At 36.6% G+C, this 16,087-nt stretch overlaps 1 protein-coding gene across 8 annotated transcripts in view; it reads left to right on the top strand.

The window, feature by feature from the left end:
* The window catches only part of UNC79 (unc-79 homolog, NALCN channel complex subunit), a 257,982-nt gene that overhangs the window by 122,150 nt on the left and 119,745 nt on the right, over window positions 1-16,087 (top strand). For all 8 annotated transcript variants that reach the window (XM_082384436.1, XM_082384433.1, XM_082384434.1 and 5 more), the window contains exons 15-19: window positions 5,566-5,756; window positions 6,335-6,458; window positions 8,461-8,601; window positions 10,814-11,035; window positions 13,039-13,266. In XM_082384436.1, coding sequence (XP_082240562.1) covers window positions 5,566-5,756; window positions 6,335-6,458; window positions 8,461-8,601; window positions 10,814-11,035; window positions 13,039-13,266 — 906 coding nt within the window. The remainder of the gene's footprint in view (window positions 1-5,565; window positions 5,757-6,334; window positions 6,459-8,460; window positions 8,602-10,813; window positions 11,036-13,038; window positions 13,267-16,087) is intronic.

Below are 16,087 nucleotides of genomic sequence, written 5' to 3'. Positions count from 1 at the left end.
TTGATTTCTCCATCGAATCTGAATGAGATCCTTGCCGGGTAGAGTAATCTTGGTTGTAGGTTCTTCCCTTTCAACATTTTAAGTATATCATGCCACTCTCTTCTGGCTTGTAGAGTTTCTGCTGAGAAATCAGCTGTTAACCTTATGGGAGTTCCCTTGTATGTTATTTGTCATTTTTCCCTTGCTGCTTTCAATAATTTTTCTTTGTCTTTAATTTTTGCCAATTTGATTACTATGTGTCTTGGCGTGTTTCTCCTTGGGTTTATCCTGTGTGGGACTCTCTATGGTTCCTGGACTTGGGTGGCTATTTCCTTTCCCATGTTAGGGAAGTTTTCGACTATAATCTCTTCAAATATTTTCTCAGGTCCTTTCTCTCTCTCTTCTCCTTCTGGGATCCCTATAATGTGAATGTTGTTGTGTTTAATGTTGTCCCAGAGGTCTCTTAGACTGTCTTCATTTCTTTTCATTCTTTTTTCTTTATTCTGTTCCGCAGCAGTGAATTCCACCATTCTGTCTTCCAGGTCACTTATCTGTTCTTCTGCCTCAGTTATTCTGCTATTGATCCCTTCTAGTGTAGTTTTCATTTCAGTTATTGTATTGTTCATCTCTGTTTGTTTGTTCTTTAATTCTCCTAAGTCTTTGTTAAACATTTCTTGCATCTTCTTGATCTTTGCCTCTATTGTTTTTCCGAGGTCCTGGATCATCTTCACTATCATTTTTCTGAATTCTTTTTCTGGAAGGTTGCCTATCTCCATTTCATTTAGTTGTTTTTCTGGGGTTTTATCTTGTTCCTTCATCTGGTACATAGCCCTCTCCCTTTGCATCTTGTCTATCTGTCTGTGAATGTGGTTTTTCCACAGGCTGCAGGATTGTAGTTCTTCTTGCTTCTGCTGTCTGCCCTCTGGTGGATGAGGCTATCTAAGAGGCTTGTGCAAGTTTCCTGATGGGAGGGACTGGAGAAATATTTAATTTTTAAAAGCTCTTATTTTTTTTAAGCTCATTTAGAGTAGAGATCTTTTAATGTGTTTTATAAATTAATTTGGCAAAACCATCCAGAGGAAGAAAATACCACATATACATACCATACATATATAAACATACAGGCAGACACAAATACAGACCTTATAACAAATACAGACCTAATACAAAACTCACTAGTTTATAGAAGAGCTGGTTTTCATCTTTACCTCACTTTTATTCAAATTGTGTTTCTAGCAGATGGACCAAGTTGTTAGTTAATCTGTTCAATATAGGGGTTAAAGTTTTTAATCAATATTTGTACGGGGAGACCCTTAAGAGCTTTTTATTTGCCCTGATATATAATCTTATGGAGGCTGTGATTCAGCCTAAGACAGTTGTTTTAGTTGACTAAGAAGTTACTTTTTAAAGGCTGGAGTGTGCTAAGGAAAAAGGCATTGGAGGTTTGTTAAGGGGAGTGTTAATTGATGCTTATCAGGAGGAGAAATAAATTTCTCCTATTTTATGAGAGGAGGCAATAGTACAAATAAAAGAAAGGCACCCATTAGAGAGCCACATTTAATTCCTTGAACATTTGCATTTTAAAGAGATGATTCTCATGTCCTTGAGAAGATAGTGCTGGGTGGTAGAAGATTTAAATCTCAAAGAAGGAGAGAAAGGATGCAAGCTTGTAAGATAACAATCTAAGAGCGTTTTCAAGGGCATATTTGTCTCTTAACAGGTTTTGACTGGGACAAACAATAAATTCTCTTGGCAGCATTGAGCTTTTACAAGCAGGCATTTTGAGGGAGGAAGTTCATGGGAGGTGGACAAAATTATTTGTGTTGAGAGTCTGAAGTTTTTAACAGGTCCAAGGCAAGGCCTTCGTTGAGAAGAAGACTCAAAGGAGGCTGTCCGAGGAGGCTGAGGCCTAAGACAATTGCTATTTAAGTGTTTCTTCTTCTGAAGGGCAGGGCGGTCCCTTTTCCAATGTCCTGACTTTTTACAGTATCTGCAAGCATTTTGAGATGAATAGGGGAGGCTTTGGTACTGGTAAGAAAGATGGATGAGCTTTGGGATTCTTCTAGAGCCACAGTTTTGTTTTTGTAAAGACTTAAGGCAAGGCCGCTTATTTTTAATTCTTCAAAGAATTAGATGACAGCCTCAATAATAACGTTAAGGAGCTGGCCTGCCCATGCAACCACATTACTTTGAACTAACTTCTCTATATCAGAAACAAGATTTTCAACTAAAGTAGAAAACAAAAGACTCCTATGATCTGAGATATGTAGATTTAGAGCTATGTGCCTTTGCAATATTTTTTATAAATTGTGTGACAAAGGTTTTAGGATGTATTCCTTTTCTCCAAGTAGATCATTCCATTTTAATCCAATTAAACTTCTGACGAAGGCCTTTATAATGGCTCCTACCAGGCTCTGAATGTCAACCTCCAACTGGGTCATTCGTAGGAGGGAGGTGGTGGAGGGGGGAGGTGTATGGTGGGTGTGGATTTTAATTTTCTTTCTAAATCAGATTTCTGTTCTTCAGTTTTGTTAAGGGAGTCTTTTAGGCTAACTGTGATCCTTTTTTGGTGTGCTTCTGTCAATCTGATCCTTCCCCATTGGTAAGAGGACATTTATTTAGGGTGAGAACCCTCTAAAATCCTTTTAAACATAAAAACTTTTCCAAATCAAAGGATCCATTGTCTGGTCACTGACAGTTTAGTATCTCCATGGGGATACCTGTTCCAAAATGTGACCCAAAACCAATAGGCCTTTATATGGCTTAACCATAAATTAAATAGCCAAAGGGACCTCAGTAATGATACATTCCACAATCGCAACATTATCAGTGGTAGCTCTTCTGAGACTATGTAACTAACAACAACCCCAGAAATATAGTCACTTCCTGAAAATGTCTAGTCAATCATCTAGCGTGTTGGCCAATATGATACCAAATAGATACTTGAACTTTAAATGGAGTTTATTTGTTTTGAATAATGTGGAATTCTAGATATAACAATTAAATATTTAAAATTGGATTCATTTAAAATAAGATAGTTTTTGGGCAATTAATCTATGACCAAGGAGGCAAGAATGTACAATGGGGAAAAGACAGCCTCTTCAATAAATGGTGTTGGGAACACTAGACATGCAAAAGAATCAAACTGGACTACTTTCTCGCACAGTGTACAAAAATAAATTTAAAATGGATTAAAGACTTAAATGTAAGACCTGAAACCATAAAATGTCTAGAGGAAAACATAGGCAGTATGCTCTTTGACATCAGTCTTAGCAATATTTTTTAGACATGTCCCCTCAAGCAAGGGAAACAAAAGCAAAAATAAGCAAATGGGACTACATCAAACTAAAAAGCTTTTGCACAGCAAAGGAAATGTTCACAAAAGGAAAAGGCCACGTACTGAATGGGAGGAGCTATTTGTAAATGATATATCTGATAAGGGGTTAATATCCAAAATGTACAAAGTACTCATACAACTCTTATAAAAAAATCCGATTAAAATTGACCAGAGGACCTGAATAGACATTTTTCCAAAGAAGACATACAAATGGCCAATAGGCACATGAAAAGATGCTCAACATCACTAATGATCAGGAAATGCAAATCAAAACCACAATGAGATATCACCTCACACCTGTCAGAATGGCTATTATCAAAAGGACAACAAATAGCAAGTGTTGGTGAGGATGTGGAGAAAAGGGAACCCTCTTGCACTGTTGGTGGGAATGTAAATTGATGCAGCCACTATGGAGAACAGTATGAAGGTTCCTCAAAAAAATTAAAAATAGAACTACCATATGATCCAGCAACTCCACTTGGGTATTTGTCCAAAGAAAACAAAAACACTAATTAGAAAAGATACATGCATCCCTATGTTCATTGCAGCATTATTTATAATAGACAAGATATGGAAGCAACCTAAGTGTCCATCAATAGATGAATGGATAAAGAAGAAGTGGTACATATATAATGGAATATTACTCAACCATAAAAAAGGATGAAATCTTGCCTTTTGTGACAACATGGATGAACCTACAGGGCATTATGCGAAGTGAAATAAGTCAGTTAGAGAAAGACAAATATTGTATGATTTCACGTATATGTGGAATCTACAAAAACAAAACAAATGAATAAACATAACAAAACAGAAACAGAGTTGTAGATACAAAGAAGAAACAGGTGGTTCCTGGAGGGGAGGAGGGTTAGGGGGAAGAGAGAAATAGGTGAGGGAGATTATGAGGTATAAACTTCCAGTTGCAAAATGAATGAGTCACAGGTATGAAATGTACAGTGTGGGGAATATAGTCAATAACTATGTAATATCTTTATATGGTGACAGATGATAACTAGACTTATTAGGGTGATCATTTTGAAATATATAGAAATATCAAATCACTATGTCGTGTAACAGGGACTGATATGGTGCTCTAGGTCAATCATACTTCAAAAACGAACAAACAAACTCATAGAAAAAGAGATCAGATTTGTGGTTACCAGAGGTGGGGAGTGGGGGAAAGGGGAATTAGATGAAGGCAGCTAAAAGGTACAGAACTCCAGTTATAAGATAAATAAGTACCAGGGATATAATGTAAAAACATGATAAATACAATGAACACTGCTGTATGTTACATGTGAAAGTTGTTAAGAGAATAAATCCTAAGAGTTCTCATCACAAGGGAAAAATACCTTTCTATTGCTTTAATTTCGTATCTATAGTGACAGATGTTCACTAAACTTATTGTGGTAATCGTTTCATGATGTATGTGAGTCAAATCATTATGGTGTAGAGTACACTTTAAACTTATACAATGCCACATGGCAATTATAACTCAATAAAACTGGAAGGAAAAAATAACGTATTTTCCCACAAATCTTGTGTTATATGGTAAAAATCTAGGACCAGTCAACCCTTTGTTACTTTGATACATATAATAGTAATATAGGATCTTTATTTAAAATCAGAATTACAAACAGAACCTCAATTTGTAATTTTAAGTTTTTCTGCATTAGAAAATTAATATACTATCTTATTTAGTAAAAAATATAACTTTTAAAAAAGTCATGGATTCAACCAGCCTTAGAACATTCTTAGGGAAAAAACTGTGGCAGAATATGCAGCATAGGGGAGAAAAGTACTCTCTGTCACTTCGTTTTCCATAATGAAAAATCTTCAATACAAAGTGTACAGTAGTAGAAATCTGTGTTCCTTTGAAACACAGGTATAACTGCACATATTTGCAATGGGTTTGTCAAACCTTAGAAAAAATGCTCCAATAGCCTGTTCACCCTACTAGGAATAAATCTTTGGAATTTTAATTCATGTGTGATTTGAAAAGCCTGCGGTAGAATAGTTCAAATTCAGTCTGTGATCAATATTTGGACCTATTTGTAACTATGGTTTCTTTTTGGTAACTAAGGGATCCTGGTGGTTTGTAGTTTTTTACAAATCTTACTCAATATACTTGGTCCAGGTTTCAGATGTAATGGATAGTGGTCTTTGTACCCATTTCATTTAGTATTTCCTTGAGTATAAATGTAACAAGTGCACTTTGTTCTTTTCCCCTGTGGCTGTGGAAATGCCATCAGGTTGGTGGATACTGGGATAAGTCCTGTAGCACAGTGACTCAGTTGAAGGAAGGTCTCAACCGAATCCTCTGCCTGATTCCCTACAATGTGATCGGTCAGTCCGTGTGGGAGTGTATCATGCCAGAATGGCTGGAAGCCATCAGAACAGAAGTCCCAGATAATCAGTTAAAAGAATTCAGGGAAGTATTAAGGTGGGTAAGTAGTTTAATGAAGTCACTGTTAATTATGATATTTACCATTTATTGAGCATGTACTGTGTGCCAGGCACTGTGCTAAGCATTTTATATAATCTCATTTACTTTTAAATGATCCTATAGAAAAATTTGAAGGTTCAAAATGAAATAGTTGCTATAAATTGTGCTAAGATGATTTGTAATTGTTCAGAAAGGATTTCATTCTTATGGGATAATAAAAAGATACACCATACTGTTTATTTTCAAATGTAATTATGATTTGGATAAAGTGGGAAAAGTACAAAGGGACAATGTTTTTAGATGCTGGGGGGCAATTTCCTAGAAGTGCAGTTCCCTAGAAATGCAATTCCTTCTGTTAAACCTGATATGAGTATGAACCCCAATGTTATTAACAACTGTATGAATTATTTATATCTATTCCAACGACATAAGCTTTTTCAGTAAAATGAAACATGCTAATAGTTCAGAACACAGACTAAACTGTTTGGCTCCCCAAATAAGATATAGATGGAAATGCAACAGTAGACCCTACTATATGCCCACTGGTCATTTACTTTTGTTGCTCTGCTTTTCAGCAAAATGTTTGACATTGAGCTTTGTCCTCTACCTTTTTCAATGGAAGAGATGTTTGGCTTTATTAGTTGTCGGTTCACAGGATACCCTTCCTCTGTGCAGGAACAAGCTTTACTGTGGCTTCATGTAAGTAAATGATACTTTTGATCATTTTGGGCAATTGGTTTTAGCCTATGAACTTTAGCTCCTTGGGTAGAGGGGCAGAGAGTTATTGCAAAGAATCCTTAAAGATGTATGTTTGCTCAGGACTATCTGTAGACTGGTAACTCATATGCATAGACAAATAGCTATATTTCAAATATATTAGCTATAGTTGTGGTTAATAAAATACAAATTTGTGCAATACTATTACTGAATTCATAGTAGCTTTTGGTTCTTATATTTTTTCTATCAATAGATACTAAAAGTGTAATAGCTGTCTTGTGGGATTCTGATAAATTTTTTGATATTAAGTAGGTTCTTTACTTGGAAAGGTTGAAAGTTACTGATTTAGGGAGCAGTTCATGCTATTCCCTCAGCCTGGAATGACTTCATTTTCTGTCTCCATATGTGAACTCTAGCTTACTCTTTAAAATTCAGCTCCAAAATTATCTATGAAGTTTCCTTCTATGTCACACCCCTATCTTCCCATTAGAATTCATTATTCCTTCCCCCAGTATTCATATAGGTTCTCTGTGTAAACTCTATTTCTGTTTAATATTATAGTTAACTTTTGTCTCTTTTCCTGATTACAAATGCCTGGAGTGCAGGGTCCAGGTCTTTTTCATTTTTGAATTTATAACTCCCTCATCCTTTCCTCTCAGCATCTGTTATTTTGTGTACATTCTTAAAAATTTATTAAATTGAGTTGAATTCCTGTTATAAAATTTGGACAATTTCAGAAAAGGAGGACAGAGTCAATATTTAGATTAGCTATGGATGCAGATACATTTCTGTATCATGGAAGCCTGTGATCCCAAAGGCTTTTCAAGTTCTGTAGATGCCTTTCTGGGTTGTAAACTAAAGAATAATATTTTTCATAACTGACAAGTAGTAAAGGGATTTAAAAAAAAAGTAGTAAAGGGATTAAAAAAAAAAAGTCACTTTTGGGACTCAGAATTTTAACTTTTCATCCCCAAGTAGACTTCCATAAGATAATTTCCACTTTAGGAAAGCCCATCCTTCTACAGATGGCTAGATATCGCCTCAGTTATTCAGTTATACACCCTTTAGCTGTGCCATCTGGAGGTGAGCAGACAGGACTGTAAACCTCCAGAACGTAGAGGTTCTCCATAGCTAGAGCAATAACAGCTTATATGTTTTACAGACTGGGCTTTGACACAATTTTGCTTTGAAGACAGAGTGCTGTAGTTGAAGGAGGTTTTAAACCTCTGGTCTAACAATTCGGGGAATAGAGTGAACAATATAGTGATTGGATTGACTCATTTATTAATTAATTATAGAAACATTTATAGAGCTCCTATGTACCAGGCACAGTAATAGGCAGTAGGATAAAAATGGGATAAGAAATGATCCTTTCCTCATACTTCCTTTTTTCAAGGAACTCACAGTTGGGGAGATAGTATCAAATAATCAAATATAATAAAAAGTGATAATTGCTCTAATAAAGGTATGTACAAAGTTTTAAGAAAGCAGAGAAGACAGATGGATTAATTCTGTCTGAAGGAAGGAGGCATCTATGTCTAGAAAATTCATTACAGATAAAGTAACATGATTTTGACAGAAGGGTACCTGAGCTTGCACCAGAGAGCAAGGTCGGATGGGGCATTCAGGTCAGAGTTGGGAAGGATTGGAGGAAGATTGCTCGCAGATTATACTAGTTCAGGAGAAAAGTGATGAATTAAGGCAACAGCAGTGGTATGGAAAGGAGGGGAGAGCATCAGGAGATACTTAGAAGTTTTAATAGAAAGAACATGGCGATTTATCGGGTGTGGGGAGTGGAGGAGCGGGAATGTTCAATGATAGCTTTGAATTTTTTAGTATGGATAATTGAGGATGACTGCAGATAGAATATGTGTGAGGCTAAATGTCCTTATGTTCAATAGGTCACCTTAGGGAAAAATGTTAAATGTAGTTTTTTTGAGTTTTAATGTTTATATTTTGGGGGACATATGCCTTTTTTCACCAGGTATTATCAGAGTTAGACATCATGGTTCCACTTCAACTATTAATCAGTATGTTTTCTGATGGAGTTAATTCTGTCAAAGAACTGGCAAATCAAAGAAAATCAAGAGTCAGTGAACTGGCAGGGAACCTTGCAGCTCGAAGGGTAATTATTGCCACAATTGTTTTTGTCTTACTTGTTAAGATTTTGAAAACTCTTGTCAATTATAGTGGGGCTTAAAGTCACATCCTCATAAACTGCTCTGAAAATGCTTTCTTCATCCTATCCCACTCACTCTGTTAACCTTTTAAGCACATTAAATAACAGAAAACACTGTTCTAAGACATGTTTGGTATAGTCTGTAATCAGTAAGTTATTGAGTTTTCATTTTCCTTTGAGTTTTTCTCCTACACATCTCTGCTAGCTACCTCTCATCCTCGATAAACCAAAAAGAGTAGCTTGAGCTTTTGTGGTACTATTCCAATTTTGTTTTGTTTTGTTTTGTTTTCTGGTGAATAAGAATTCTTTACCAGCTAGTGGGCAGATCACTGCTTCACTCTGGGAATGAGGAGTTTGGATATTTTTGTTTGCTTGCTTTTTGTTTTTCCCTATTGTGTTTTGGGAAAAGATGATCAACTAGGGGTGATTGTGAGTGATGCTGTCACTGTAAACTAACTGAGCCCATTTTACTGACCCCTTTGTACCTTTAAGGATGAGAAAATATAGTCTGGTCTACAGTGTATGAGAACTATTGGACATCTGTGATAATTTTTCTATGGAGGACCTGATAAAGTTTCTGCTGTTGTTCTGACATTCCCAGACCATGATCAGTTTTGGAGAGGTTGACTCTCATCAACCTCTCCAAGGCAGGGACTGTTCTCACCTGTCTCCTTGCCAAGCCTCTCCATAGCATTTTCCCTGCTGTATACTGCAGGCCCCCAGTCATTCTACCTGCTCTCTGGGGATTAGAAAATGAGAATATAACATGATCGTGGGATCATAGTTTGTATTCAGTGCTTTCTTTTTAAAAAATCATTACTTCTTTTCTCATCTGCCTCATAGGAGCCAGCTGCCAAACATTTATATTTTATTTATTTCTTCAGTAACCTTTACTATTACAGTACATTATTAGCACTTTATACTGTGTAACGTGTTCACACTTAATGACATCACAGGATTGTCTGAGGCAGTTGGGAAGAACTCATGATCCTCATTTTACTTAACCTGAGGTTCAGTGAACTGAAGTGATTTGCTGTAGATAACACTATCATTATCCAGGTATTCTGATTCTTAATGGGGGTACTCTTCTTTTTTATTTTAAATATGGTGTTCAAGGAGATTTCTGATCATTAGAGAGATCTTAAAGAGAAAAAATATGATTTCAGAATGATGTACAGGTATTGCAGTCAGCGTCCTGCTACAGAATTTATCCCAGATGGTTCAAATGAAGAGATTTTAATGGATACTCTGCCTATAGAGTTATGGGAAAGGTTAAGGGGGCGATGGGGTTGGTGAGGCACCCAGAGGCCAGCAGTAGTTCACTAGGAAGCCTTTATACCCCTAGGGCTGAAGGAACAAGGGAAAATGTTCCTGGGCCTTTTGGGAGCTGAAATTATAAGGAAAGGCTGGCTAGAGAAACTATAGAGGATGGAGATACTGCCAAAGATGTAGCATCAAAGGAGGCAGGAGGTGGGAAGAAATAACTCCTACCTCTCGCTCCTCCAGCTTCAGGTCTTCCACTGGTGCCTCTCATTAACTGAACCCAACTGGAAGCCAGCCAGCAAGAGGGCCAGGAGAGACTCAGTCCTTGGCATCCTTGGGCATAGAACAGGGCAGAAAAGGGCAGTGAGGTCCTTTTGGGGGGAGGGGTTGGGTTGGCAAATGGAGAATAAACAGTACAGCAGGCTTGACATATATTGTTTTTTCATGACAGTTTCATACTTATTATACCCAGAGACCATTTTTCTTTAACCAGTCATGTCAATCTGAGATTCTGTGCTAATGATTTAAAAAGTGATCTTGCAATGCTTTACTTCTGTAAGTTATCATTTTTCAGGTTATGGTTTTAAGTAGATGCAGACAGTTTAGTTTAATTGGAAATGTTTGACGGAATGAAAAATATAATGGCAAAGAGAGCTGCCTTCATTCTTCAGGGTACTTATGTTTCATTCACCTGACAATTAGAAAGTTTGGATATTTTATTTCTTATTTTTATGTTTTGAGAAGATTCATAGGATTTGGAGATACTAATGCCATTGGCTAAGGAAGGAAATCAGTGTGACAGCTGGAAATACCTTCCACAGAGTCCGCAAATATTTTGTACAGCCATTTGAGCTTCTGTGAGTTCACTTATGTGTGTTAATGTTCTTTTTTCTAGGTGAGTGTTGCCTCTGATCCTGGTCGACGAGTTCAGCACAATATGCTGAGTCCATTTCAGAGTCCTTTTCAGAGTCCATTTCGGAGTCCAATCCGTAGTCCGTTTCGTAGTCCTTTCAAGAATTTTGGACATCAAGGAGGAAGGACTATTGACTTTGATTGTGAAGACGATGAAATGAATCTAAATTGTTTCATCCTCATGTTTGATCTTCTCCTGAAGCAGGTAGCTGAAGCATGAACTTCCTTTAGTTCAGAGGTGAAGAATGAGGGAAGGCATCGTATAGTGATTCTTTCTATGTGTTGGGCATCTTCTCACTTACTGAAATGATGCAGCATCTATCAAGACATTTCACAAACTTCTATGGGGATTTCCTAAGGAGTCTGAAAAATACTTGTATGAATAACTGCAATGATGTTGACACATGAGAATGGATATGAATTTTAGAAACACCCTAGCATCATTAGAATTGATTCTGTTGAACAAATTTGGTGAACAAACCGGGTAATACTGTTTTTGGGAAGAGCAAGGTACAACTCTATAGTGATGGGCTGATTTTAATATATAAATTGATTTTTGAAGTTAATTTTAAAAGAAAAGTTTAAAAAAGGCTTTGGTCAGGAGAACATTTCTTCTTAACTTTTTATTTTGAAGTAATTTCAGACTTGCAGAAAAGTTGCAAGAATAGTACAAAAAATTCCCAAGTACTTTCCCCCAAATTCTCCAGATGTCAACATTTACCACATGTATTTCTCCTCTCTCTCTCTTAATCTGTATGTGTATGTATGAATTGTAGAATTTTTTAATGAACCTTTTGAAAGTAAATTGCAAACAGGATGTCCCTTTATCCTTAAATACTTCAGAGTGTATTTTCTAAAAAATGACATACTTTTACATAACCAAGTGCAGTTATCAAAATCAGGAAATTAATATTGTTATAATATTATTATCTATTATAAAACTTACAGAAATTATTCATTTTAAAAATTGATATAATAATCATACCGTATTTATAGCAAAAGTAAAAAGTTATTTTTGACTGAGGACACAATCCAGCATCACTCATTACAACGATTTGTCCTCACTCATTAGTTCTTTAATCTTTGTTTATCTTTCATATTCTTGACATTTCTGAAGAGTACAGCCCAGTTACTTTATAGACTATTTCTCAATTTGAGTTTGTCTGATGTTTCCTTATGAATCAGTTTGAGTTAAGCATTTTTGTCAGTCATACCACAGATGTGATGTTATGTTGTTTTCAGTGCATGATATCAGGGAGCACATGACATGATAATGTCCCATTACTGGTGGTAATAACTTGGTTAAGGTGATTTCTGCCAGATTTCTTTACTACAAAGCCACTATTTTCCCCTTTGTAATTAATAACTAACTTGTAGGGAGCTACTTTAAGACAGATTTCCTGTTTTTCATCAGACTTTCACCTTCTAGTTTTAGTATCCATGGATGATTCATGCCTGAATCAATTTTTACTCTATTGGTTACCAAATGATAATTTTCTAATTCCATCATTTCTTTTAATTTATTAGCTGGCATTCTACTGAAGGAATAGGTTCCCTGCCTCTCCCACTTATATATTTATTTGTTTAGTCTACTTATACCCGAATGTAGTCATGGATTCTTTTGTTCAGTGGGCTAAAATCTGTTACTATGATTATTTATTTTGAGGCTCATTTCATCCCACATTTGGCTAATGAGAGTCCCTTCAAGCTGGCTTCTATGTTCTTTTGAAATATTCCCATCATTCTTTGAACACTTCCTTAATGTCTCACATGACAGAATGTTTCAGGCTCATTTTATATTTTCCTAGCCCCAACCCTGGAATCAGCCATTTCTCCAAGGAGTCCTGGTTCCTTTAGTGGATAATGGTATTTAGAAACCAAGATCTGGACACTAGGTGAGGAACAGCATTTTTTAAATGTGTAAAATCTCACAAATTGATGGCTTTAAAGAAGAACTCTCTTTTAAATGTCCTACATGATTTAAAAAATAAATCCTATTACTTTGTATTGTGTTTATATTCTTTTTAGAAGAGTCCATGGAAAGTAATGTATGCTCACGGTCTGTAAGCCTTATCATCTTTAAATAATTTATATTGTTATCAGTTAGTGAAAATTGTCCCCAGTTAGTGTGCCAGTGGAATATTGGACAAACAGACCAAACTCCTTCTTCTTCTTCTTTTTTTTTGGCCTTTTTTGGGTATCTTTCAGATGGAGTTACAAGACGATGGGATCACGATGGGCTTAGAGCACAGCTTATCAAAGGACATTATTTCCATTATAAACAATGTCTTCCAAGCCCCCTGGGGGGGCTCCCACACCTGCCAGAAGGAAGAAAAAGCAATTGAGTGTAACTTATGTCAGTCTAGTATTCTCTGCTATCAACTTGCTTGTGAGCTCCTGGAGAGACTGGCTCCCAAAGAAGAAAGCCGGCTGGTGGTAAGCAGTTGAAGACACGAGATGATCCATGTCTAATGGTAATAAAGACTGCAGTAGATGGTGTAATGGCGTCTTCCTCCAGTATTATCTTATGCTCCATGCTGGGTTATATGTGAGACTGCGTTAAAAGAAAGTTTCCCTGTTCCTTCCGCTAACTCAGGCTCCTGGAAAGAGACACGAGATGGAGCTACATTACACAGAATTCTTGAGTTAGAATTCTTGAGTCATGAGTTAGGGTTGTAGTATATCCGCTCATACAATTTTCATAAGTACAAGGCATTACTGGTATTCTTGAAATAACTTTTATCACAAGGTTATGTTACAAAGTTTAGATAACAATGAATACTACAAAATATAGACGTCAAATATTGAGTAAGTAGATTGGATATGGACACTGAAAATTCCTTGGTCACCTCAGTGTGTAAAACCCATTGACTTGATCAACAACCAATAAAGCTTTCATTTCATTTTCTGCTTTTTAAGAAAATTGTTTAAATAGGGAACAGCTAATATATGCCATGAATTATCTACTCCATATATTAGTTATTCCCTGTTTAGCCTATTTTCCATCTAAGATACACACATCACCAAAATACCCACATAGCATCATAGGTAGATGAACCTGAATCATTTGAGCCAGTGTTCGCCATCTTCTCTTTTTCTTCCCCTAGTGTTTGTCTAGGTAGAAAGCGACTTCTTTAAAAAAATATTTTGGGGATGTATAGTATATACGCAGTAAAGTGTTTCTTCAGTTTTTAAATACCTTTCATCCCACGTAACTCATTAGTCCTACCTGCCACAACATAATGTTCCTGTAGTACGGTCTTTTAACACCGTCATTGGGTATATAGTCTAAAGCAGTCACAGTAATAGATGGTTCGAAAACATCGTCTAGCTTAGAGCCTAATCAGGAAGATGTTTACGTAAATGAAAAACCTAAGATGCTCATGATGAGCATAGTGAGGAAGAGATGAACAAGATAGCTATGGGAGGACAGAGAGAGGATGAATCTAGGTTAGAGGTGATGGGGATCGGCAAGGTCTTCCCGGAGGAGATGTCTGCTGAGCGCATATTTGAAGGAGGAGTGGAGTTAATGAAATGAAGGTGATAGGAGAGAAGGACTGTTGAGACCCAGAAAACTCTGTTTAAATGATACAGAGGAAAGGGGGTGATGATACACTCAGGAAACTACGAGTAGTTCATCGTTGCTAGAACAGTGAGGAGGATGGCAAAGGAGTAAAAGGTAGACCTGATGCTATAAAATCATCAGTTTTATAGTCACATTTATTAAGGGCTCTGTCTGCCAAGCTAAGAGGTAAGGATTTTGTCTGGGCGACAATGGGGGAATCCTGAAGAATTTTAATCAGGGTGGTGATATAATTTGATGAATTTGAGAAATTCTGCCAGTGGAGGAGAGAGATTAGAGGATTTGGAGGCCAGGGACAGGCATCTAGTCAGAAGGTAATGCTGTCACTCAGGGGAGAAACAGGGGAGCCTGAACTAAAGCAGTGATGGTGGTGATGAAGAGAAGGTGTGGACCTGACGGATTTTTAGGAAAGAGAATCAACAGCACTTGGTGTTGAGTTAGCGTTTAGCGAAGGAAAAGTTGAGGACAAATCCATGTTTTCTGGCTTGGGAGGTGATGATGTTGCCATTTACAGAAAATTACACGTGAGTTACTGGGTGTGCGCCGAAGAGAACTGGGTGTATGCAGCAGGAAACTTTTTGCCATATCGAATTTTATGAAACTCAGTTTATAATTTGATTTAGTGTCTTGTTCATGGGTGACCAAGGAACAGGGCCAGCATCAGCAAAACTGCGAAGTTGGCAAAGATACTCTTCAGAACCCTCCCAGACACCGTTTTAGCACTGGTTTCTTTCTTCTTGGTGTCCTTCATGTATCCCAACAATCTTTACCTCCTTCTTGCTTTCAGCTGGCTATCAAGTAATTCTTCAAATTACTGGTTAAAGTTATTACTGGTTAAAGTGTTAGCTAAAGAGGATATTTTAAAATTTTATTTATTTAAAAATTTTTTAAATTTAATTTTTATTTTATATTGGAGTATAGTTGATTTACAATGCTGTGTTAGTTTCAGGTGTACAGCAAAGTGATTCAGTTATACATATACATATATCCATTCTTTTTCAGATTTTTGTCCCATATAGGTTATTACAGATCATTGAGTACAGTTCCCTGTGCTATATAGCAGGTCCTTGTTGATTATCTATTTTATATATAGTACTGTGTATATGTTAATTCCAAACTCCTAATTTATCCCTCCCCCAACCTTTCCCCTAAAAGAGGATGATTTTAAAAGAGGACATTTGAAGGTGGGAGTTGAAAGAGAGAATAAAACTGGAATAGGAGGATAACTAGAGATGGATATTTTAAATGGCAGCTATTCCTAGTACATTCTCTCTCTCTCTTTAAATCTTCTTTTTCACCCATTTTCCAGCTTGTTATATATCTATATATAGACATACAGATATAGTGTTAAGTATATTCACATTGTTGTGCAACGAATCTTTTTGTCTTGCAAAATGGAAACTCTATACCCATCAAACAATAATGCCCATTTCTCCCTCCCCTTAACCCCTGGAGACCACCATTTTACTTTCTGTTTCTATGAGTTTGACTCCTGTAGATACCTCATGTAAGTGCAATAATCCAATATTTGTCCTTTTTTAACTAAAAATAGAATTACCATACGACCTAGCAATCCTACTACTGGGCATATACCCTGAGAAAACCATAATTCAAAAAGAGCCACGTACCACAATGTTCATTGCAGCTCTATTTACAATAGCCAGGACATGAAAG

The sequence above is a fragment of the Balaenoptera borealis genome, assembly GCF_965194805.1.
Source record: "Balaenoptera borealis genome assembly, chromosome: 3".
Lineage (NCBI taxonomy): Eukaryota > Metazoa > Chordata > Mammalia > Artiodactyla > Balaenopteridae > Balaenoptera > Balaenoptera borealis.
The sequence above is the reverse complement of the archived record's forward strand: the minus strand, read 5'-3'. Positions and strand labels throughout refer to the sequence as shown.